Below are 26,998 nucleotides of genomic sequence, written 5' to 3'. Positions count from 1 at the left end.
TGTTAAAAGCGCTATACAAATAAAATTTTATTGCATTATTTGCCATTCAAAAGTACTCAATTTTTGGCTCGCATTTAACATCTGAGGGTGTTGGAGGGTGTTTTTACACTGTCATCACGTCAGAATAATACACTCTACAGGCATGAGAATTATATTATTACATTATATATATTATATATTATAGTATAAGGTACACCTGTGCACTACTCATGATGTCAGATCAGCATCTTGATGTGGCACACCTGTGAGGTGGGATGGATTATCTCAACAAAGCAGAAGTGCTCACTATCACACATTATACAATAATGTTTGAGAGAAATGGTAATATTGTGTATCTGGAATGAATTTTAGATCTTTAAGTCCATCTTATGAAAAAATCGGAGCAGAAACAAAGGTGTTGCGTTTATATTTTTGTTGAGTGTATTTTATTTTTGATGTTGGTTTTCCCAAAGGTACATTGTGTTCAGGTGCTGAATATGTTTTTATTTAAATGAGTCTCCAATACAGATTTTGCCTCCAAACACAAGGTTTTGACAGACAAAACAAACAAGAAAAACAGGAACTGAGAGGATTGGAATAAGGTCAGAGACAGAGGGGTTTTAGAGAAAAAACGTGTCAGATTTTAGTGGTCATGGCTGTAATGGGTATATTACATGGCATTTTAGTGGTCATGTGTAATGGGTATATTATAAATGTTGAATGCAATCATTAGCAAAGCCACCAACTTTATGTGCCCTTTACTGTATGTTAGACTGTAGAACAGGTGCAAAAATTTTACGTTTAATTGGCATTCTGATTTATAATGCACATAATTGCTCGTTTGCACTTATTTATTCTTTTATTTATGCAGTTAATTCATATTTTACAAAATTATATGAGTGTTGTTTAAAAGAGCTTTAAAAAAGTTGTGTTTAGGTGATGAATATGTTTTTATTTGAACAATTTTCCTTTTTTTCTTCCACAGGGTCCTGGAGCTCCAAAACGGAATTCGCCTCCAAACACAAAAAACAAACACGGAGAACAGAAACTGAGAGGATTGGCATAAGGTCAGAGACAGAGGGGTTTTAGAGGGAAAAAAATAGTTTGACGGTAAGTTTTGTGTATTTTTCTTGCTGTCTAGATTAATAACATGCTTAGCTCATCATCACTGTTAATCGTAGTTTTACATTGCCAAATCAATAATTGGTATTAAACAACGACTTTATATTATGCAGTCCTATTACTTATGAATGGGACAAAGTGCCATGCCCAACATGGCGAATAAACCCCGCCTTCTAATTCAAAGAGACATTTGTTGATTAATAAAGCCATCGTGTCACTGCAGCAGCTGTTAGAGGCTCCGGTTCCTATAGAAACAAGCAGCGTTCGCTCATTCGCGGTCATGAATGCGAATGCACATTGGCTGCTCTAGCATCAAAAAGAGTATTTTTTTTGATGGTATGTGAACATAAGAAACAAGCTTTATGAAACTGTTGTTGTCAGATTGCATTGGTCTTTTCAAATATGAAATTTAATTGTAAGCTTACTGAACACTTTTACAGAATTTGATGTTTTCCCATTCAAAGAGATAGGAGCTGCACTTGCATGCTTATGAGGCATTTCAAAGATGGTGATCGAGTGAACTGACTTGTTTTAAGGGGACTTTGTATTAAAGGTGATCTAGGGCTGGGCAGTATGACGGTATACTGTATATCGTTACTGTGGAATATAATTTTATTTTGTCTATTCCATGAAATGTAAATAAGCAGTGCAGAACACAGAAAGTTTAGAGGAGCACACAGGCTCACTACAGAGGAAGCATTATGAATCATGCTTACTTGACTACAAAGGTTTAAATATCAATGTCGTAACAAATAGAAATACCTTATTGTGGATACACATACGGTTAAAAAACCTAACCTTTAAAGCTATACTGTAGTACTGTTAAAAGTTTTGGCCTGTTGTAAAAAAAAATCATGTAAAGTGAGGATCCTGACAAAAATAATGTCATAAATAGATTTTCTTTATCAATTAACTTCTATTAAGTGAATTAAATTTTTAATTAAAAATTTTAAAGTTTAATGGAATGGCTGTGTGAAAGATGCTGAAGCTGACGTGCCACTGGTCTTTTATGTTAATGTGCAATGATGTAGTTTCGACATCTATCGACTGAACAGCGTTTTGTTCGACTTGTTTTCATGTTATTGTTGTTCAGCAATGGCATGGACGTGATGTTTTGGGAAAAGAAGGATGGGATGGTGGTTGGTGCTCGAGGTGGTGACTAAAAGCGGTGACTGAGTAGATTGGACGTCACAGCAGCTCGTGAAAAGGCACAGCTACTTTATGCAGGCTGTGTGCATTTTACTGTGAATTGACTGTTTTGAAACTTATATGGTCGTTACTGTACATAGCCTCTAGCCCTCAGTTACCATGAAAAAAGTCATGAAATTTCAGTTTTGACCATATGGTACCTTAAACAAGGAAGTCATCTTTTTTAATTATTGTTTGTTCGGGGAGGAATTAAAGACCACAATGTCAGCATGATCTTGTGTTGTTTCCTTATCACTTCTTGTGTGCGTTTGGCAGTAGCTTGCACACCAGACAGAGTTGCTGGCGATTCTTCCTATTGTAAAGTCATGCAGTGTGTAACCTCCTGTCGCCAATTCATTGTGCAGTGTAAACTCAGCAGCAACTAAATGCTACCACAGATAGTGCAGTGTGAACACAATGGTGATCCGATGACTTTGAAAATCATGCAGTGTGAGTTTGGAGAGGAGAAGGTAAAAAGCAATACAAAACAAATAATGTACAGTTTATGTTGTCATTCCTTTGCTCTCAAACTAAATGCAATCTAATAATAGGCATTATTTAATAATTACATTAACAGTGCAGCATGCATCTAACTCTGGGTAAAAAGCTTATAATAAAATAACCAAAATAATGTTAAAATGTTAAGTATTGTTAAACTAAGGGAACAATTTAAGTATCTGTAAGTGCAGTTTATAAACTAAGGGGACAAATTGCAAAATCGTCGCCAAAAATTGATTTTTTAATTTAAATTTTTTTGTCCCACAGGGTTTTTTTTTTTTTTTTGCACATAATATAACAAACTACATTGTTACATTAAGTATATTTGTTTTCATAGCATTGAATATGTACATTGTAGGACAACATTGCAGATTGTAAAAATAAAAAAAATATATAAAAAAAGATCTATGTTGATTGTAGGAAATTTCAAAACATATGTTGTATATCTGTACATTGGTAAAAGTCACATTTCCAAAAATTTAGGACCCACCTTCTGTCATTCATAAACAACTACTACTCCAGGTTTTTAGAGCATTGTGGAGTTCTAACCTTTGGTTTGTTTTTCATTCTTTAGATGCCCTACAAAAACAACACGAGAAAGCTAAAAAAAGGAGGCCTCAGAGTTTGTCTTTGCTTTAACAGCTCAGAAATGGCTTCGTTATGCCCCAGAACGGCTGGGGGGAATTGCTCATAGTGGAAAACCATAAGTTCAGACTTATGTCTTATTATCTGTTTTGCTGAGTAAATACATTTCAACTGTACTAATAATGTTTCAGTTGAGGTGATTTAAATGTTTTCTATTTAAATGTGTTTTTGTCTTGGTTGTTTCTATTTGCATTTGACTGAATTTTGCTGAGGCAGGTTGCAATTTTTATATGCTGTTATGGTTTTCCAGTCTCTTCTCTTGGCAGTTAGATTCTGTTTTATAAATTCAGAATTAACAATCTCTTCTAATAGTCATTTTTTCATCCAGTTTAAATAATTTGTATGTAAGTTGTAGTGTATTTTATTATATAGTTGTTTTATTCTAATTGTGATGTTCTTTCCTACAGTATTTAAATGGTTATGGAGCATAAATAAATAAAAACGTTTACATGTAAACTGAAGGATGTTGAGTCAGACTCGAGTCATGAATTTGATGACTTTAGACTCGACTTGACAAAATATAAAAAGAGTTGCAACTCGACTTGGACTTTAACATAAATAACTTGGACTTTCACTTGGACTTGCGCCTATTGACTTGTAAAGACTTGCTACTTCCCATAAAAAGCCCAAAGATAAAAAAGTATGTTAACACGGACCGCTCTATCTCTGTTTATGTGTCTGTGCACGTGTGTGTGACAGAGCGCATGCGCACATTCAACACGACATCCAATCAAAGTACCGTAGATTCTTTTGATTCGACAGCGTCCAACACGTGACAACAACAACAAAAATTGTCTATATGCGCGGACCACTGAGCTTCTACAGAACGCAGTAAAGGCCAAAAAGGAAATTGTTAGCGTTTTTTAATCCTCTGACGAACTCTAGCCATCAGGATGTGTTTCCCTTGTTATCTTGGACATATTTAGAATGATGAACCTCGGCTGAGTCACTTGTAGGCTGTAAACATGTCAGTACATGCGTTGTATTGTTTATATTTAATCACTGGTAGACACTACCCATGATTTGCTGATTTCTTTCATATGCAGTTTGGGTTTATTCAAATAATGTGACCTAGTGAATTGACATCACACGGATAAAATGCTAATTATCTCGCATAATAATAATAATAATAATTATTATTATTATTATTATATTTATTATTATTATTATTATTATATATTTAATTATAATAATACTTATTATTATTAATATTATAAAATATAATATTTAATTATAATATAATAATAATAGTTATTATTATTAATTTATATATAATAATAATTATTATTACTATTATTATTAATGTCTTGAGACTGTATCTGACGGGTCTCTATTTTGGCATTATGGTTTTGCTGAAAAGGCATATTTGATATGAAATATCAGACAAAATACTGACATGTTTACAGCCTACGTTGTATTGTTTATATTTGTTTATATTTAATCACTGGTAGACACTACCCATGATTTGCTGATTTCTTTTATATGCAGTTTGGGTTTATTCAAATAATGTGACCTAGTGAATTGACATCACACGGATAAAATGCTAATTATCTCGCATAATAATAATAGTAATAATAATAATAATAATAATAATAATAATTATTATTATTATTATTATATTTATTATTATTATTATTATATATTTAATTATAATAATACTTATTATTATTATTATTATTATTATATAATATTTAATTATAATATAATAATAATAGTTATTATTATTATTATTATTAATTTATATATAATAATAATTATTATTACTATTATTATTAATGTCTTGAGACTGTATCTGACGGGTCTCTATTTTGGCATTATGGTTTTGCTGAAAAGGCATATTTGATATGAAATATCAGACAAAATACTGACATGTTTACAGCCTACAAGTGACTTAGTCAAGGTTCATCATTCTAAATATGTCCAAGATAACAAGGGAAACACATCCTGTTGGCTAGAGTTCGTCAGGGATTAAAAAACACTAACTGTCCTTTTTATTCTTTACCGCGCTCCATAGAATCTCAGTGGTCCGCGCATACCCTTTGCGGGCGAGCCTTTTCCTAAATGCGCGTTCCCTGTGGCCTTTTCACGGGGGTGGGGCTAAAAAAACGCATCCTGATGGGGGAACAAACTTCGACACAGCATGAGGTAGCCTACGTGAGTGTATCACACAAGGTAGGGAGCAAAGTTCTTTAATGTTATGTGAAGAAAACAACATTATTGTTTGTATGAAGTAGCCTACTTCATTGAGAATATGTGCTACCATTTTACATTGCTACTAGCATTTACTAACATTTGTATTTTTATGTATCTGAGCAATGTTCTTTCATAAAAAAAAGGTTTGTTTAATAAATACAGATCTTACAACCATACATAATCTGTATACATTTAATTTTTCTGCTAAAAAGACTTAAAAAGACTCGAAAGTCAAACCGTAGGACTTTGGACTTGACTCGAGACTTGTTGGCTTTGACTTGGGACTTGACTCGGGACTTGACTCGGGACTTGAGGGCAATGAATTGAGATTTACTTGTGACTTGCCAAACAATGACTTTGTCCCACCTCTGTGTTGAGTTACTGACTTTTTTAAAAAAAAAAAAAGCTTTTTAACCCTACATGGTCTCTAATTTAAAGAAATAAATCAAAACAGACATGATTTATTGTCACAGAAGCTTGCTGTACATAAAGCAAGACTAAACTAAAATTGCTTCAATGTTGATTCAATGTTAAATAAGTGATTTATTTTAAGTTGAAATAATATTGATTTTATGCCCATCTATTTTTCATCATTGAAATAACATTATTTCAAGGTGCCAACCTGATGAAAAATCAATGCTAAATTTCAACATTGATTCAATGACAAGTTGGTTGATGCTTTAATGTTGATTCAATGATGATTCACTGTTGTTCTGCTATCTGGGAACTTAGTGCACGACCAGCCTCTGTCAGTGCACTGATTAAAATTCTAACAGACCAACTTCAGCTGGACCTTGAGTTTAGTTTACAATATGAAGACCCTGATTTTGGTAATCAGTTTAACTTCCTTGATTGACATTTCTGAGTTGCCTCTTAAGGCAGTTGTTCACATCGTGCTTGTGGAATCAGATAGCCATGATCCCCCATGACTCCGTTCCACTGCTTTCGTTTTTCCCGCCTCATTCACCGGCTCGAGCTCACCTGTTCCTCATCTCATTCATCACTCCGCTCCATCCCAAACTACCGCTCCTCTCCACATTATTGTGGGTCTCGTGCCCAATTTTAAAGCCTTCTTTTCTGCCTTGACTTTTGGATCTCGCTCACGTTTCGGATTATTACTTTCTCGGATTTCTGGATATCGACCCTCGCTCTCGTTTCACGACCACGATTCAGGGTCACGGACTTTATTTGATCCGCGCGCGCTCACCACCACGATTATCCCCCGCGGACCAGATTTGCGTGCAGCGCGCGCCGGCTCTTTCACTTCCGCATTCCCTCCTCAAGTCTCGCGCCTCCGCATCTCCACACGGCACGCGCTTTCATTTACAGAACTTCATCCGCTGAGCTCCTCGAGCGCTGATGGAGGGCTGTGATTGGTTGAATGGTGAGGTCGCATCTGATTGGTTAAAGAGCACGAGCGACGTATTTTTGTGACTTTGGCACGTTGGAGACAACAACACACACACACACACAAGTCCGGGGACATTCACACACGTAAGTGGATTTTCACATGTACAGTCCATGATACACTCGTACATTTTACACAGTTGTACATCTGTGAATTGTGTTTTGTATTTGTGTAATGTATATTATGAATATATGCACATTGTGTATGTGAGTCACGTTTTTTGTGAATATAATATATATATATATATATATATATATATATATATAATTTTTTTTTTTTACGCATGTGAATTGGGATACGCATGTGTGCATCTTTTGTGTGAATTCTTTACGAGACTGATTTGCTTCCATACATTTGTGGTGTGTGTGTGTGTGTGTGTGTGTGTGTGTGTGTGTTATGCGTATGTGAGACGTGACTTGTTAGTGTGTGTTTGTGTGTGTGTCTGCATGCGTGCATATTTGTGATGTGTATGTGTGTGATATGAGTGTGAGAGTGTTAACATTTGTAGTGTGTGTAACATTTTAGTGTGTGTGTCCATGTCTGTGTGTCTGTGTGAGTGTTAACATTTGTAATGTGTGTGCATGCGTGTGTCTGTGTGTGTGTGTGTGTGTGAGAGATGTGTGTTAACATTTGGGATGTGTGTATAATAGGCCGCAGATGCTGGAAAATAGGCCTCACATTATGATGTCACTGAACGTGATGTCACTGAACGTGATGTCACTGAACGTGATGTCACTGAACGTGATGTCACTGAACGTGTCACAATATAAGGCCACACAGAAAGTTATTAATGAGTTTTTCGGCGTAAGTTTAAGGCATCGTCACGGCTGACCCGTTTGAGATATCAAAAATCCTGCTAGAATTTTTCATCCTCAATGTCTTTAGATCACAGCGCTGCCAGTTTCTCTGAACAAACTGTGAATCTGTGAAGAAAACAACATTTAGAAGACAAAAGATGGTCACGGGTGTGAATTCTGCTTGTATTGGGAAAGTGATGGTTTATTACTAAACAAATCTGGAAAATTGTAACAATTTAATCGAGAATGCCACATACTCTTACTCTTTTCTTCCGTGTGAGTTTTTGTGTCTTTGAGAGAGAGAGAGAGAGAGAGAGATGAACTTTACTCTGGATGAACTTACGGTTGCTGTATTTATACGTAGTGTAACAGAGTGAGTGGGTGGAGCTTTAAATGAGGACGGTGAAGCTAAGCTCCATGTACCGTGACTGTAAGTGTAAGTATGTGCTGTAATGTGTATTAAAGTTAATGTTATTAAATTCAATGTGAAGATCATTAAATCATCATTAGAATAACTCTATTCAGACAGAATATGGAGCTCAAAGTGCTTCACTACAGTTAAACAGTGACAGACAATAAATATAATTATAATACTAATACAGTTATTAATTACTATTTACATTCTTAACTGAATGATTAATATTGTAGCTGCTTTTACTAATGTTAATATTATGTGAATGTAAAATAAGAGTTTTAAAATTTTATAAAAACCATTACTTATATGGGATTTTTTGTTTAATTATGAAATATATTTGACCAAAGCATGTTGTGTACTATACAGTATTTTATGGGTTTCACTACACACACCATGGAAGCATCCACACTGAGTGAGGAAAAATAGTAAAAAATAGAAAAATGTATGAGTAAATAAATAAATATATAAAAATATCGAAACTCAGACTCTCTCTCTCTCTCTCTCTCTCTCTCTGTGACTTCAGGAAAATGGCTGAGGCCAGTATTTCAGTAGATCAGTTTTCAGTGGATCAGTTCATCTGTCCAGTGTGTCTGGATCTCCTTAAGGATCCGGTGACTCTTCCCTGTGGTCACAGTTTCTGTAAAGTGTGTATTAATGGTCACTGGGATCAGGAGGATCAGAAGGGCGTCTACAGCTGTCCTCAGTGCAGAGACACTTTCACTCCAAGGCCTGTTCTACGCAGAAACAACATGCTGGCTGAAGTGGTGGAGAAACTGAAGAAGAAGACTGAAGTCCAAGCTGCTTCTCCTGCTCACTGTTACACTGGACCTGGAGATGTGGAGTGTGATTCCTGCACCGAGAGAAAACACAAAGCTGTCAAGTCCTGTCTGATGTGTCTGGCTTCATTTTGTGAAACTCATTTGAAATCTCACCTGGAAGTTCCTGGTTTAAAAAAACACACAATAATTGAAGCAAAACTCCAGGAGAAGATCTGCTCTGAACATAACAAGCTGATTGAGATCTACTGCCGTACTGATCAAACCTGCATCTGTTATTTGTGTACGATGGATAATCACAAAGGATACGACACCGTCACAGCCACAGCAGAAAGAGCTGAGAAACAGGTGAGAATGAGAAAGATTTTCAGGATGAGGTTCTTAATTATAGTTTCTATTTATTAAAATAAATGTGATTTAATTCAGTAATTCAGTTTTAAAAGTGAAACTCATATTATATACATTGATTAAACACAGACTGATATATTTCAAGTTTTTATTCCTTTTCATTTTGATAATTATGGCTTACAGCTGATGAAAACCCAAAATTCTGTACCTTAGTAAATTAGAATATCACTTCAGATTAATTTAAAAAAAGAAAAGATTTTGAACACAGAAATGTTGGAGTACTGAAAAGTATGAACATGTACAGTACTCAGTACTTTGTCAGGGCTCCCTTTGCATGAATTCCTGCAGCAATGTGGCGTGGCATGAAGGTGATCAGTCTGTGGCACTGCTGAGGTGTTACTGTAACTGTATGGAAGCCCAGGTTGCTTTGAAAGCGGTGTTGGGTATCTGGTGTCTCACATTTTCTTTTTTACAGTATTCCATAGATTCTCTATGGGGTTTAGGTTGGGTGAGTTTGTGGCCCAATCAAACACAGGTATACCAACTGGGCATCTGATATGGATTTTACATTTTCTTATCTTTTCATTTTTTTTTTTTCTATCTGGCTAATCTCAGGACAAACTATTTCATCATAGAAGTGTGTAGACTGGTTTTATATTATTTTTAATAGTTTTACACAAACTATAAGAATCCACCATGTCTGTGATGTTCTATAGTGTATGTAGACAGTATTATGAATGAACTGTGGTTTACTCAGTGACTGAGTGATCCTGCACTTCCCTGTACTCAGACTTCCAGTGGTGAGACCTGAGGTAGTGTCCACCTCTCCTCCCCTCCCGTCTCGTACACTCAGTGAGAGATCTTCTTGGGCAGTAACCTGCCTCACAAATTAGACTCAGGGCACCAACCATACGGTGGCATGAAAAATGTAACCTGCATTGAAGGAACAGTAAACTGATCACACAAATGTCACCACCATTACAATTTATTTATTATTGTTTCACGTCTGCATTGTGCTGCTTCACCAACATGCTGTTCTGTGTGGCTGCCCATGGCACCGATATCTAAATCTGACTGTCAGCTTCTTATGGTTCCACATTTTGACCGAACTAACCACAAGCTTCACCTGTCACTCACATTTGAATATGTCACATGATATAAACATTCCTCTACATTCTGATAAGCGTATGTGTCACGGTCACCATCACTGCATGTGCTCTAGTGAATTATATGATTTAAACATGTCACACACACCCGTTCCGCGACTGGCACTAGGACCCGGAAGTAGTACGGTCGCGAAACAGGAAGCATAAAAGGAGACAAGATGGCGCTTCACACTCGCTCAGTCATTGAGTTTCGCCCATGTTGGTCCAGATTGTCCGTCTGCCAAATCGTGAGTACTCATTTTCTTGGGTTTGCTTTCTGATCCGAGTGTGTGTTTATAGGACGCGGGTTAAATTTGTGTTTTTCCCTTGCTCCCCTTGTGTGAGAGTCCTTAGATCAAATCGCATGGTTATCCAGCCTACTCGCTTACTTCCGCGTTTGGGTTTACCATCCACGCTACAAAGGGCTAACCGCTAGTGCTAAAATCTTCCGATCATCAGGTTAGTTCGTGACAGAATGACTGAGCCACAAGCGGCCTCCCGTCGTGGCGGCCGCAGCTTCCCCCTCCCCCCCTCCCCCCCACCCCTTCTCCAACCTCTGATGTTTTCCTTGCTTTACCGGTCAAATGGGATGGCACAGATGGGAGATGCAGTGTGTTTCTAACTGCCCTCGATTTTGTGTTTGAGTTTAATGCCACCAAATACTCCACTGATCGATTGTGCATTGCTCTCCTCATCTCACTGCTATCAGGGCAGGCAGCTGAGTGGGCCACGACAGTTCTTCGTTCCGATTCGGATACCACCCATTCATACAATGAGTTTACTCACCAGTTAAAGCTTACTTTTGAGCATCCTGCGGGCGAGGTGGAGACCGACACGAAGCTATACCATCTGCGGCAGGGTGGATTGTCCGTGAGTCGCTACATCGCGGATTTCCGTACTCTGGCAGTGCAAACCTCCTGGGGAGACACCACGTTCCGGACATCATAATACGAGGGACTGGCTCCTAGGATTATAGACGACCTAGCCGGACGAGAGCTCCCCGCCACACTGGAGGGATTGATTCAGCTCGCCCTCCGGATCGACCAGCGCCTATTCTCTCGCCCGAAGCCAGCCCCCAGAACCCTGCCGCCCACTGCACGACCACCGACCACCTTCACTTACACCACCCACGGAGATGTCGGATCTCCACCTCCTGCCGTGGTTGACACCGGAGCCGGGGAACCCATGCAAGTAGGACACGCCTCCCTAACCGTGGCTGAGCGTGAACGCCGTTTCCGGGAGGGGCTGTGCGCCTATTGTGGGTCGGCGGCGCACCACCGAGCAATCTGTCCCCTTCGTCCGGGAAACGCGCAGGCCCGGTGAGGAGGGACAAAGACTCACCGGACCCCCTCCAACTCTCCTCCACGACCACCGACACCATCCCTTGTCTCAAGGTTCAGGTAACCCTCCAATTTGGGCACAAACGGGTCAGGAGTACTGCGTTCATCGATTCTGGTGCCGCAGGTAACTTCATTGACTCTACCTATGCTAAAGAAATGGGGGTAAAGACCGAGGCATTATCCCAGCCCGTTCGGATTACCTCTGTAGACGGTCGCCCCCTCTCGTCCAGTCCCATCACCACTCAAACTCAACCTATCACCCTAATCATCGACCAGCACCAAGAGCAAGTCCAGTTTCACCTCACCTCCATCTCATCACCTCCTCTCATTCTCGGGCACCCTTGGCTACTACAACACGACCCCCTCATCTCCTGGACACAGAACCGGATCTTACAATGGGGGCCAACCTGCACCGAACTCTGCCTACTGGCACCAGCTGGGACATGTTCTAGGGAGTCCGAGGCCCCTGACGTCGACACCAACGCCATCCCCACCGCCTACCGGGACCTGGCTGAAGTGTTCTGTAAGAAGCGCGCCACACACCTACCTCCTCACTGCTCCTACGACCTCGCCATAGACCTTCAGCCGGGCGCCGTTCCCCTCCACGGCCATCTTTACTCCCTATCTTCCACAGAGACACAGGCGATGGAGGAGTATGTAGCCAATGCACTGCGCCAGGGTACCATCCGACCCTCCTCCTCGCCTGCTGCCGCGGGGTTCTTCTTTGTGAAGAAAAAAGGCGGGGAACATCGCCCCTGTGTCGACTATCGGGGGCTCAACAACATCACCATAAAGAATCGTTATCCATTGCCTCTTACCAACTCAGCCCTGGACGCCCTCTCTGGTGCCACCATTTTCACTAAGTTGGACCTTCGGAGCGCCTACAACTTGGTGTGCATCAGAGAGGGTGATGAGTGGAAGACGGCCTTTATCACCCCCAACGGACACTACGAGAGCCTGGTGATCCCTTTCGGCCTCTGCAACGCCCCCGCCGCCTTCCAACATTTTATCAACGATGTCCTCCGGGACATGCTGGGGCGGTGGGTGTTCGTCTACCTGGATGACATACTAATCTACTCACGCACAGTCGACGAGCACATCCAACACGTCAGGGCAGTTCTTAAGAGATTGCTCGCTCACTAGCTGTACTGTAAGTTGGAGAAGTGCGCTTTTCACAAGCGCTCCACCACGTTCCTGGGTTTCGTCATCTCGCCCCAGGGTGTGGCCATGGACCCGCAGAAACTTGAGGCTGTGCGTCATTGGCCCCTACCCAAGACCCTTAAGCAGCTTTAACGGTTTCTCGGGTTTGCGAACTTCTACCGTCGCTTTATCCGGGACTACAGTACAGTTGCAGCACCCCTAACTGCCCTGACCAGTCCATCTTCTCATCACTTCACATCACTACTCATCACTTGTTTTTTTGAACAATTTAATTTCCACCTTTCCTACCGCCCTGGGTCCAAGAACACCCAGGGCGGTAGGACAGTCGGCAGACGCCCTCTCCCGACAACATGAGGAAGACGTCCCCTGGGTGGATCCCGCGCCTGTCCTTCCAGCATCCAAAATCATCGCTCCGCTCCACTGGGATTTGGAAACGAGGAGTCCGCCAGGCACAGGCTGAAGAGACCACACCGGCAGGTGTGCCGCCTGGACGACTGTACGTGCCACACTCTAGTTCATTCAGCGCGCGTTCTGGTGGCCATCCATAAGAAAGGATGTCGGCGAATTCGTCCAGGCGTGCCGTGTGTGTGCCAGGGCAAAGGATGACAACCAGCCGACGCCGGGGGAACTCCAACCACTACCTGTCCCACGTCGCCCCTGGACACACATAGCCGTCAATTTCATCACGGGCCTGCCGGTCTCCGAGGGGAAGAACACCGTCATGACAATCGTGGATCGATTCTCCAAGGCCCTGCACCTGGTGGCTCTCGCCGGACTCCCATCAGCCAAAACAACAGCCGAGCTGATACTAAAACATGTAGTCCGTCTGCATGGGTTCCCGAAGGACATCGTCTCGGACAGGAGGCCCCAGTTCACTGCCCGGTTCTGGAAGGCTTTCTGCCGTCTGATCGATTCAACCTGCAGTCTATCTTCTGCATACCATCCTCAGACCAACGGTCAGACAGAGCGGACCAACCAACAACTGGAGCCGATCGCCAGTGCTCCTGGGCCCGCTACCTCATTTGGGCAGAGCTGTCTCACAACCTACATGTCTCGTCAGCTACCAACCTAAGTCCATTTGAGGTATGCCACGGTTTCCAACCTTCCATGTTCGAACACCAGGAACCGGAGGTTGATGTACCGTCGGCCCAACAGTTGGTCCGCCGGTGTTGACGGCTGTGGTGCCAAGCCAACCACGCCATCCAACAGGCCAACGCTTGCTACACCATTCAACATCGCCGTCGACACCCTCCGGGACGATTGTACAATGTAGGTGACAAGGTATGGTTATCAACAAAAAATCTTCATCTCCATACAGAGGCACGGAAACTTTCACCCCGATTCATCGGCCCATATCGCATCACCCTCCGGATTAATCCTATCACCTACCGGCTCCAGGTGCCTGCGGCGCTCCGAATCCATCCGGTCTTCCACACCTCACAACTGAAACCCTTCACCACTTCACCTATGATTCCACCCTCCCCCCCTGCTCCTCCTCCCCGAATCATTGACGGTGGCCCTGCCTACACCGTGCGCCAGATCCTCGATTCGCGACCGAGGGGCCAGGGCACCCAGTACCTGGTCGACTGGGAGGGCTACGGTCCGGAGGAGCGATCGTGGGTTCCGGCCCAGTTCATCCTTGACCCCAAGCTTATCAGGGATTACCATCGTCGGGTATCCTCCACCTCAGGACCGTCGGGAGTCGGTCCTGGACAGGGGGGTATTGTCACACACACACGTTCCGCGACTGGCACTAGGACCCGGAAGTAGTACGGTTGCAAAACAAGCATAAAAGGAGACAAGATGGTGCTTCACACTCGCTTAGTCATTGAGTTTCGCCCATGTTGGTCCAGATTGTCCGTCTGCCAAATCGTGAGTACTCATTTTCTTGGGTTTGCTTTCTGATCCGAGTGTGTGTTTATAGGACGCGGGTTAAATTTGTGTTTTTCCCTTGCTCCCCTTGTGTGAGAGTCCTTAGATCAAATTGCGTTGTTATTCTGCCTACTCGCTTATTTCCGCGTTTGGGTTTACCATCCACGCTACAAAGGGCTAACCGCTAGTGCTAAAATCTTCCGATCATCAGGTTAGTTCGTGACAAAACATCAATTTCAAATTTAAACAGAGAGAGAGAGAGAGAGAGAGAGAGAGAATGAACATAAACAAAGCAGATATAATGTGCTCCAGTCCACTCTTGTCATCATGCTGGATAAGGGTTTATGTCTTTTAGATCCAGTGAAGGGAAACTGTAACACTACAGCACACACATATATATATACACACACACACACACAAAACATGTATGTAATGAATTATCTTACTATGTAAGTACTTTATAAAAAGCTGAATGTAACTGTTCTGTCCTCAGAGTGAGTTAAAGGAGGAGCAGATGAAATCCCAGCAGAGAATCCAGGAGAAGCAGAAGAAGGTGCAGGAGCTGGAACAGGCTGTCAACACTATAAAGGTGAGCAGTGAGCAGAGACAGAGCTGCTCCTAGAAACATATACAACATGGACAACATGGAGTCATTTAGAGTCGCAGTAAGAGAGGGAATGATAGATGAGCTTTAAATCCTGTGTGTGTGTGTGTGTGTGTGTGTGTGTGTGTGTGTGTGTGTGTGCATGCATGTGCGTGTGTGTGTGTGTGTGTGTGTGTGTGTGTCCTAACAGCTGAGTGCACAGACAGCAGTGGAGGACAGTGAGACGATCTTTACTGAGCTGATCAGCCCTATGGAGAAAAAGCGCTCGGAGGTGACGGAGCTGATCAGAGCTCAGGAGAAGACTGAACTGAGTCGAGCTGAACGACTCCTGGAGCAACTGGAGCAGGAGATTGCTGATCTTCAGAGGAGACCCACTGAGCTGGATCAGCTTTCCCGCACACACGATCACATCCAGTTCCTCCAGGTAACACTCACTGTCTGATCTACACACACAGCTGTTCCTCACACACTCTCTAAAACACCTCAGTGAAAGTCCTCTGATGTCACAAGTGTGTTTTACATTTATTCTGCTTTCTGTAGGCTTTAGCTTCTGGACGTCAGTCTCCTGAAATTGGCAGACCAGATTTTCAGACATCCAGCATCAGTGTCCATCAACATCTCTCATTTGATGGAGTGAGGAATTCTCTCTCAGATCTGAAGAAGAGACTCGAGGAATTCTGTGAGGAGGAATTCAACAAAATCCCTCCACATGGTAAGAGGAGCTGTTCCTGCTGGAGAAACACAATGATGGACGTCTTTACTCGCTCTGTCAAGTCTTATTTCTTAGCAATGCTCCTGCTGACCTTCCTGCAGACAGTTTGAACTAAAATACTGATTTAAAATGAATAAACTGACAGTATCACTTTAAACTGTTTCCATGTTTTACAACCTGATGATGCTTTTTGTCTTCATTTCCATTTTCCTTTCCGCAGTAGTTCAGATCTTTTTACCACCAGAACCACAGAGGAGAGAAGATTTTCTAAAATGTAGGTCTCCTTCTCTTTCTTTCTTTCTCACTCACTCTTCACATGAATATACAGTATTCTGTGAATAAAACCCAGCATGTTCACATTATTTACATTATTCTCTTTTATTTTAGATTTCTGTTATCTGACTCTGGATCCCAAAACGACACATCGTAACCTCATTCTGTCTGAGAAGAACAGAGCGGTGAGATACAGTGAGAGAGAGCAGCAGTACTCTGATCATCCAGAGAGATTTGACTTCTGCTCTCAGGTGTTGTGTAAGGAGAGTGTGTGTGGACGCTGTTACTGGGAGGTGGAGTGGAGCAGTGAGAGTGTGTCCATATCAGTCTCATATAAAGACATCAGCAGGAAAGGACGGGGTGATGAGTCTGAGTTTGGAAGCAACAATCAGTCCTGGAATCTGTGGTCTTCTTCTACTCTCTCTTTTTATCACAACAACATTGAGACTGATCTCACAGCTCTATCATCCTCCAGAATAGGAGTGTATGTGGATCACAGTGCAGGAACTCTGTCCTTCTACAGCGTCTCTGACACGATGAAGCTCCTCCACAGAGTCCACACCACATTCACTCAGCCTCTGTACGCTGGGTTTGGGCTCGACCGGTCTGTCTCTACTGTGAGATTGTGTAATCCAGAATAAAGTGTGTAGTGTTTTGTGTAAAATTCCTGCACATTGTCACATTGTTGCTCAGTCATCTGTCTCACTAACACACAATCCAGCTGCACAAACAGCTCAGTAATTTAACACAGCAACAATTAAAGAGTAAATATTAACACTGAATATAGTTTAATAAAAATAAACAGATGTATTATTAAATGTATTAAATGTATTATTATATAGTTGTATCTGTGTGAAGAGCCGTGGTGAGATTCGGCACATCAGACGTCACTTTAGAATAACTTTATATTTACATTATTGAAAGTAGATGTTTAAAACTGACCACACACACACACACACAGTTGAAAAATATAATGGCAAAGACTTTTTTTTGGTAAATCTGTTAAAAAATCTAAAATAATATCAGATATACATTTTTGTAATGCAGTAAATTTTTAAATCTTCTAAATAAATATCTTCATACTGTATGTACAGTATGTAACACCTGTGTAACATTCCCGGCTGAACATAAGCCCTTTACTCTCTAACTGATGTATTTAAAAGGGTTTTAATATCCAAAACACTGTAAGAGCTGAATAAAAACAAATCAAACAACAAATTTGCCTGTTAATGGTATAAATCATAACTAATGTTAATTATAAACATATACAATAATTTATACATATTTACACAAAAAAATGAACAAGGCAGGTTGTGCACATTACATAATATAATTATTTCCAGTTTACTTATAATAATTGCATTTGTTGACCTTTTTTTGACAAAGTTTCTTTTTTATGATTAAGGTTCACATAATTTTGTCTTAACTTGACCGTACAAATTCCTAATCCGTTGTCTAATCACAAACCATTCATGTTAAGTCAACATTTCATACATACAGCAGGGGGCAGTAGCGAGACTCCAGCTGTCATGAACCGCTAAAGGAACAGAAGAGCGAGACGAATCAAACTACACCTGCGCAAAATTAACTGACTCTCCGTCCGCGTGCGTTACCGCCTGCAGTTCTGTCCGTTTAGACAGTTGGAGGTCAACACACGAAAAAGGGCAGATTTTTACTCAGATATTAGTTGTTTTCATACCAGTACATATTTTTATATGTGATATATATAATATTTAACTTTGTCTTGTTTCTGTAGTTTTAGAGAGTTCCAGTGATTTAGACATTATTTGGTGGAAAGTAGATAAGTATATATAGTAATAGTTATTATGTTATCTTAACTTATATCTGTGGTTCGAACAAAACAACATTGTAATAAGATGTTTGATAAAAGGGCTGGTGGTACATCAGTAATTATACAGATATCTTTATTTAAAAGCAGTGTTTGAGTCTCCATTGTTACAATATTCACTCTCTCACACACACACACACACACACCTAAATCCCGCTAAAATAAACTGAATTTCTGCAGTATTCACTTTAAATTGATCTGAAACTTGTGTATAATTACCAAGTTTTGAGGAACCATCAATTAAACATTAGACTGTTTTTACAGGGGTATCGTACACAAATAAGTGATAAAATAATGGAGTACAATATTAAAATGGTTTTGGAAATAAAATATATTTTTTGTATATAATGGGTGAATTTATATACTTGATGTGAACCTAGTTAAAATGTTAACATCTTTTTTTTTTTTTTTTTATCCTTTGCAGTTTTTTCTGGTCCTTAATAAAAGGTGTGCTTTACTCACAACAGGTACAATCTGCTACATCTACTAATGGAAATACTGTTTCTTACACGACCATTTCATTTGTTAGTTCTGAGTAGCTTGTTACTTTTTTTATTTTCTTTAGTTTCAATTGGCTGTAGCAATTGATAATGATTTTTTTTCCCCCAGATCCCATTAAAGTCTTAAATTTAAGAGTCTGAATGTGATGGACAAACATTCGTTTTTGTATGCTGTTCTGCAGAGCTGTCATATGTTATGTGTAAACCTCTTCAGTTTTTTTTGAGAACACTGTTTTTCTTGTGGTGTGTGTGTGTGCTTGTGTTACAGATATTAAATGCGGCAGTGTAAAGGTTGCGGTTTAAAGACATTAACTAGATGTCAGTTACTTAAAAATTATAGGTTAAAGCAAAAAGTACATTTAAGTCATGGAATGCACTTAGATCACATCGTTGTAGAGTCTATAACAGAGACTCGTCTCATCAAATGGAATCATTGGTTACATACAAATGTCAAGTTTGTGTTTCTCTGAACTTGGCAATGACGAGGAATATTTCAGTCACATAAATCTGCATCCTAAATCCCATGAAACCATCTCATGTATGTTCAAAAGTTGTACATTTAAGACCATAATTTATGGGACATTTAAATCGCATAAAAAATAAAAACCGCCCTGCTTCTTCTTGCAATGACTTTAAACTTGGAATAGTTGCAGTAAGAGACAGTCCTGAAATATCGAGGGTTCCAGATGAACATGAAGAAAGTCTAGAACTGGAAGAAATGTTTTCTATTTGTCACACAGAAGAAAGAGAAGGGAAGGCAATGAAGGAGAAATTAGCAGCAAATTTGGGCTGCCCAGAGATGAGCATTAAATAACTCAAGCACAAACCTGTAGATAAGTGGCAGCCGGCCTACAATGTTAAAAAACCCAGAAGGGCATACACTGTAAAAAATTTTTTTTTTTTTTTTTTTTTTTTTTACAGTTTTTGGGAATAAATTTTACAGTGTTTTCTCTGTTTTTTTAAATGACAGAAATTATGATTAAAACAACAACTATAAACTGTTAATTGAAATGTGAGACATGATTTTACAAAGAAATTCTGTATAAATGAAATACACTAAATATCTGTTTTTTAACCGATTTTAAATGACAATTTTTAAAAAAATACTGTAAAAATAATCTTTTTTTTTTTTTTTTTACTTGCTGGCCTCTTCTTTGAAACATGGAATTTCTGAAACCACTTAGCTTTTCACAGATGTTCAGAGTTAAGAACAGAGTGTTTTTTGTAGTCATCTTTTGTCTATGATGTGAACTTCTTCACGGAACTTGTAATTCCGTGGCCTCGCTCCTTCGCACACGGGGAGGCCGCCTAGCTAGTAAAACTATAACACTTATGCAAATAAATATCATACTATTCTGTGTTTAAAAAAACGATTTGCAGAGCAAACATTTTTCAGGCATCAGGACACCACTGCAAGTTGCACACAGGAAGATATCGCCATACACTCAAAAAAATAACTTGTTGAATGAACGTAATTAAATTATGGAAAGAATTTCCACCTGATTTAATGGCTTTCTTTTAGCATTAAGCAATTTTGTTGGCCCAACTTAATGTTCTTAGGTTCAGTCAAATTAATTTTATTAGGTTCATTTAACTTATTTACTACAGCTGCGTCCAACATAATTTAATACTGTTAACATAAATGAATAGCGTTGGTACAACACATTTTTCAGTTGTAAATTAAGTTGATCCAACTCAAGTAAATTTAAATTTCAAGCCCTGATCAACAGAATTCTGTAAAGGAAGGAAACATAAGACAAACGGGATAAAACGGAGATTTTTATTTTACACCAGCAGCAACTTACAAATGAAGTCTCAATTTGAAAAGATGTACAAAAAACATAAAACACCACAAATAAGTATTAATCATATAATTTTTTTTTTACCACCAACAGAAAGTTTTGTACATTATAACTGTTCGTTATGACTTTTAAATATGACCGTTAGAGACGGTTGGAAAAGAAACTCCTGAAGTCAGATGCAGACAGGACACTTTCACTCACAAATTGCTGTGAAAAAATACAGAAATAGATTCAATAAAAATTCATGATACTTAATTTATCAAATGAACAATATTTATACTTTCTTCCTCTCGCTTCACAACTCATGAGAACAGACCGAAACCAGAACCGAACCGCAGATTAAGCACGCGCATATAACCGTCGGTATTTTAAGTGTGATTAAAAATACAAGAAATAGCTTAAACCAAAATAACGTGACTAAACAGCAGGTGACATTTATGTTCAGTATTTGGTTTCTATTTAGAAAGATGGGAATTAATTCCTGCTTACCTTTTCCACACGCCCGCCAAACGTTTGTCTTCTCAACACGCTGTGTTCTCTTCTCGCGATATTTCCGGTTTTGCTATTTCCGGTTTCCATAGTGACAAGATCTCTTTGGTTTATCTCAACATGATTAAATCTAATTCATGTTAAGTTGTTGAATTTCATGTAAATACAACATAATTTATTCATGTTTATCTTGGAAACATGAAATTATTATGTACAAAACACATATTACATTTTAGTACATGTAACAGGTAGCCAGGTTCATTTTTTTGAGTGTATATGGAGAAGGCGGCAAGGTGCTGTGAGGATGCTCTAGCTGTGTTCCAGAAACGAGAGTTACAAGAAACACGTTTGCGAGGTAATTTCAAAAGTTTTGACTTAAATTATTTGACTTATTTATCCACACATTCTAAAATAGAACTCATTAACTGTACATTTTGATAAACTACCGAAGACAAGGTAGGTAATATCGATGAGGCGTTAAATTGGCTAGGTTGCAGCAGAGTTTTAGCGCCAATTTTTAACGTTACCTAAACGCTAACTGTTAATTTTTGAGTTGCTAACAATGTTAGCCTTGTGTTGTATTTTTGCGGCTATATTTGTGTGACCCTGGCTAACTTATGACCACCTGCTAGCAGCACCAACAAAATATACCTTGCAATCTTTCATTAAATACATTAACTTGGCCCAATACATACTGTAGTGTTAAAAGTGTTAAGTGAAAGATAATTGTTTCGTTTAAAATAAACGTTGACTCGGATTTTTCGGTAATAATAATAATAATAAAAAAAAGCACTCTCTAGCTTGAAAAGAAAAACATTTTTTGTTGTCAAATAGTAAGTCAGTAAATTAAGTGTAATTGATTTACAAAGCTGTTATAACATAAAATAAACTTGTCACTAAATAGTCACATTGTAGTACAGGTTAAATAAACTAACACCATTTTATTTCATAAGGATATTAACTATACAGCATATAATCAGGGAATTTTCTCAAAGATTACAGGGATGTAATTTTTCCTGATTAATCAGGAATTAGTGACTTTTTTGTTATAATTTCATGGCAAAGTAATTGGTGTATACAATGTTACTTACTTAATTTTTACCCAAGCATTCGCAAATTTCTGTCTCTTTCTCTCCCTCACTTGTTTGCAGGCATTGGAAGATTTCTGGAGCAAGGTGACAATACGATATTTTGAAGTGAGTCTGCAATATGTCAAGTGTTCTAAAAACTTTTACATGTCCTATATGTGGCATTGCTTTTAAAACAGTAAAAGGGTATGTAAATCACCAACAATTACACAAAAATGAAGCACACAGTGAATATGCATGCTGTATAGTTGGGTGCAAATCAAGATTCACAAAATACAATTCCTTTAAAAGTCATACTTTTCGCCACCATAGACGGTTAACTGTGTTGCAGTGTGAAGCAGTACAGGGTCCACTCAAATGTCAAAATCCACATTGCCAGAAAGAGTGCAATGATTTGAAAGAACTTTTAGATCACTTGAAATTGCATGTATCAAAGAAAGAAGAGGTTAAGTGCCCATTTAAAGGTTGTGTCAGCGTCTTCTCATTGAGGTCCTCCTTTACTTCTCACCTCTCTAGATATCATAAAAATGCTACATCTGTGCAGGTCTCATCTGTGCATTTGGTTCATTCTGTGCCCAGTCAGTTGCTGTTGCTAATAGTCCATCAGATGTAAGCACTGATGAGCATGAGGATATCCTGGGCCCATCTGATATGAAACGACTATACTGTATATGAAGAATTTAGCAATGTTTTATATGAAGTTACAGGCCAAATACCTTCCTCAACCATTCCAATGATTGTGGAACAAGTAGACAGTCTTACTGATGTGTGTCACCAGTACACAGTAAATGTACTTAAAGGTGCCCTGCAAGCAAATACCCAATTGAGTGAGTCAGAAATCAGTGAGGTTCTGACAGTTTTAAATGACAATAGCTTGCATGCATCATGTAGTCGTGTACTCTCTACTGACTATTTAAGAAGGCATTATTTTCAGAAAAACTTCTCTTATGTGCATCCTCAAACAATTAGTTTAGGCACTGATGAAAACCGAAAGGAACAGTTTGTTCAGTATATCCCAATAAGAGAAACTTTGCAGGCTTTGCTAAAAGATCCAATTGTGTGGCAAGAATGTACAAAGCCTGTAGTTGACACTTCACATGTATTTAATGATGTGAATAATGGTTCAGTGTACAAAAGTAATGCACTGTTTGCGGAGTCAGGTGTAAGTATAAAGCTCATACTATATCAAGATGCTTTCGAGATTGTTAACCCACTTGGTTCTGCGAAAAAAAAAATACAAGATACTTGGGGTTTACTTTACACTGGCCAACCTTGACCCATTTTATCGATCCTGCATTGAAAACCTACAGCTTGTGCTCCTGTGTAGAGAGGAACACTTTAAATATTTTGGACATGACAAAGTGTTCTCCACAATGCTGTCAGATATAAAGGAACTAGAGACAAATGGACTTGTTATCTCTGGGCATGTTGTTAAGGCAACAATTTTTTGCATTGCTGGCGATAATTTGGGATCCCACAATATTGGAGGTTTCACAGAGAATTTCAGTACTTCTGCTTACTTCTGTAGATATTGTCTGGTAACTAGAAGTGAGTTCCATGATTCTCAAGGAGCCCCACTCAGAACAGTGCAAAACTACAATGAGGCTGTACAAGAAATACAAAGTGGTGCCCTGACAGAAAGCAGAGGTGTAAAATTTGATTCAGTTTTTAACTCCCTCATCTACTTTCATGTCTGTCAGCCTGGCCTCCCACCTTGTATTGGTCATGATGTGTTTGAAGGAGTTGTGGCATATGACTTGTCCATATACATCAAATACTTTGTGAAGGTGAAGAAATTTTTCACCTACAGTCAGCTAAACCGAAGAATCAAGCAGTTTAGCTATCGTGGATCTGATGCAACTTCTACTCCTTCAGAGGTTGCAAAAAAAGGAGATAAAGTAGGTGGCAATGCAACAGAAAACTGGTCTCTCTTGAGGCTTCTTCCTATTATAATAGGTGAAAAGATAACAGACACTGATGACCCAATATGGCAACTAACTGTCCACTTGAAAGAAGTTGTGGAATTAATATGTGCCCCTAAAATCTCTGACTCTCAGATTGCTTTGCTCCGTGTTCTACTTGAGGAGTATTTAGAGACAAGAAGGGAGGTGTTTCCTGATCTAAAACTAAAACCGAAACACCATTACATTTTGCATTATCCTGCTTTGATACTGAAGTTTGGCCCTCTGATAAGACTGTGGACAATGCGATTTGAAAGCAAGCATTCTTACTTTAAAAGATGTGTGAGAAGAACACAAAACTTCAAAAATGTCTGCCAAACAATTGCGAATAACCACCAACTTCTCCAAACATATCTATACTCCAGTTCTGTCTTTGCTCCCACTTTGCAAGTGAAACAGTCCACGCCTTTCCACGCTGACTTGTATAATGAGGCAGTACGCAGTGCAGTAGAAGCAAGCTTTCCTGATCAGTGTGCTCTCATAGCATCTACTGAGGTACTGTGGAGAGGCACTCTTTACAAAAAGAGCTTTTTCCTTTGCACAAGTCCTTGCATGCCAACAGAGTTTGGACAAATTGAACTCATACTAATGATGGATAAAAATGTGTTCTTCCTTGTTACTCCTCATAGTTCATCTTACTTGGAGGTGTTGGGACTGTATGAAATTCACACAGCATGTGGGGACATGAAGTGCCTAAATGGAGAGCGGTTGGTGGATTATTATCCATTGCCTGTTTATCATTTGTGCGGAACTAGAGTCATTTCTCTTAAGCACAGCATAGTAGATGCTGAGTAGGAAAAAGTGACCGTGATTGTGACTGAGCACCAGTTAATATAATGATGATTGTACTTGACTGTGGACTTTAAAGTCATGTTTGAGGATATCTTATTATATCCTCAAACATGAAGGCTTATAAATTAGGTTTTGGTTAACTGTACGACATTGTGCCCCAAATATTTTACTGGTTTTGAGTTGTCAAAACAGAAACTCTCATCCACTAAGAAAGATGCAGACACATATACTAAAATATAATTCAGGCTAAAGGTTTGAAGATTTATTTGGCCATTTGAGAATGCTTAGCCTAACACTAAAGTATTGTATGTCTTGCCTCTTTTTTTTTTAGTAATGCGTGATGTAGACAGTGAGCTTGCTGACTTCATTGGATCTGTGCTGCCAAATTCAAGTTCAAAAGACCTGATGTTGGAGACTCTCCAGTCCTTAGGTGTGGAAACCCTGGAAGATCTAAAATATGTCCAGGAGACAGATCTTGTTAATGTCCTAAGGCCAATTGAAGCTAGAAAATTTATTGGACGTATTAATGCTTTATGTAAGTATATTTTATTGCAAGTATATTACAGTATATCCTCACAACATAAGAGATTAATTCTATTATTCTAGCTTTGCAAGCGATTGATAGCAAGGCTAATTCCTATTTTGTCTCTCCAGGTGAGAAGGATGCAGATAAGATTCCTGATCGACTTACCAGAGCTCAGCCGAATCTAACACTATGCAGAGAGCCTTCACCTACAAGTGTGTTTGATTTAAAACTTTTGGCTGATTTAAAAAAAATCTATCTTCTAATGATTAATTAAACAGATATACATTAAGTATATCTAAAGCATACATAAAGTATTATACTTTGATCATGTTTCAGGGCTTGAAGTTATTGCTTCAATTTAATGAACTCTTTTTTTAAATACATATTTTCTCTCTTTAGGTGAATACAGTGCAGATAATTCCAACTCTCCGCCATATACAAGTTCAAGTGAAATCTTAAACCCTCAAAGACCCTTTCCAGTGGACAACAACTGGCACTTCAATTTTGAGATACCCTGGAGTAAAATGCCATCAGAAATTACCAGAAAGCTAAAAAACAAGGAGCGACCAACAGGACGTGAAAGACGTGAATTGAGTCGGTTGATGGTAGCTGAGATCCTGACCATCTGCCCTTCACCAGGGAAGAAACATCTTAGTGAAATTGCCAGGAAGATTGTTTCAACATATCCTCAGTCATTCCGAGATATAATTGAAGATCAAGTTGTAGGTAGTGGTTATGACTCCCTCACCAAGCAGCTGCAGAGTAGAGTTGACAACATGAGAAGGGGAAAAAACTCTCTTTTCCTGAAAAGACAGGCATCCAGCACAAGTGAGGGAGAAGACCCACCTTCCAAGATAAGAGTGGATACGTATGGCTGTATAAACTGGCAACCAAAACGCCTGCCACTTAATGAAACGGAAGAGACTCAGAAATGTACACAAGAGGAATTAAAGAACATGCACAAAAACAAAAGCAAGAACACTAAAAGTATTGAAAAAAAAATGGTGGCAACTTTCTACACTCAGAGAAGCAACATCATAAGTGGAATGGAGACCCCTGTTCTGGTGAAAGACTGGCCATATCTGTTCGAGATGTGTGGCATAATGGTTCACTTCAAAGAGTTAACAGGTATGGATGTTGATAAAGAAGTCATTTCAAGTAAATGTAAACGAGTCATTTCATATCTCATCTCCCACGAGAAGAAGAGCAAAATTGAGGACATCTTATCAGGCATGGAAATTGCTAAAGCAAAGGATTTACATGCTGATATTGCTGGATGTGTGTTGCTACTTCTGAAATACTTTAATGAAGTACAGGCCAAGATGTTCCTCTTGGTTAATAAGACAAGTCTTCCATCTGAAGTTGATCAACTACCCAGAACACCTTGCATTGTTGTTTGTGGTATGATTTTTATTTTCTCTCACTTAACCAAAAGGCATTTTAATTTATATCAAGTATATTATTTCTGGAGCTTGCTGGGGATACTAGTAAACCCTTAAATATATTAAGCTAAAG

The 26,998-nt window shown here is 39.3% G+C and overlaps 1 protein-coding gene across 1 annotated transcript; it reads left to right on the top strand.

Annotated features, from left to right (window-relative positions):
- The first annotated feature begins 8,747 nt into the window (after positions 1–8,747).
- On the top strand, positions 8,748–17,278 carry LOC128541795 (E3 ubiquitin/ISG15 ligase TRIM25-like). The gene is made up of 6 exons (XM_053512356.1): positions 8,748–9,369; positions 15,381–15,476; positions 15,682–15,915; positions 16,032–16,203; positions 16,424–16,477; positions 16,591–17,278. Exons 1-6 carry the CDS (start codon positions 8,773–8,775, stop codon positions 17,115–17,117), a joined length of 1,680 nt encoding a protein of 559 aa, XP_053368331.1. The 5' UTR covers positions 8,748–8,772; the 3' UTR covers positions 17,118–17,278.
- Positions 17,279–26,998: the final 9,720 nt, after the last annotated feature.

Source organism: Clarias gariepinus, chromosome 2 (assembly GCF_024256425.1).
Source record: "Clarias gariepinus isolate MV-2021 ecotype Netherlands chromosome 2, CGAR_prim_01v2, whole genome shotgun sequence".
Classification (NCBI taxonomy): domain Eukaryota; kingdom Metazoa; phylum Chordata; class Actinopteri; order Siluriformes; family Clariidae; genus Clarias; species Clarias gariepinus.
This window is presented reverse-complemented; position numbering and strand designations above follow the sequence as displayed.

Excerpts from the sequence above, each read along its gene's own strand:
- LOC128541795 (XM_053512356.1), top strand. The coding sequence starts at position 8,773 with ATGGCTGAGGCCAGTATTTCAGTAGATCAGTTTTCAGTGGATCAGTTC. Across the intron at positions 9,370-15,380 it reads CAGAAAGAGCTGAGAAACAG|AGTGAGTTAAAGGAGGAGCA; the intron begins GTGAGAATGAGA and ends TTCTGTCCTCAG. Across the intron at positions 15,477-15,681 it reads AGGCTGTCAACACTATAAAG|CTGAGTGCACAGACAGCAGT; the intron begins GTGAGCAGTGAG and ends GTGTCCTAACAG.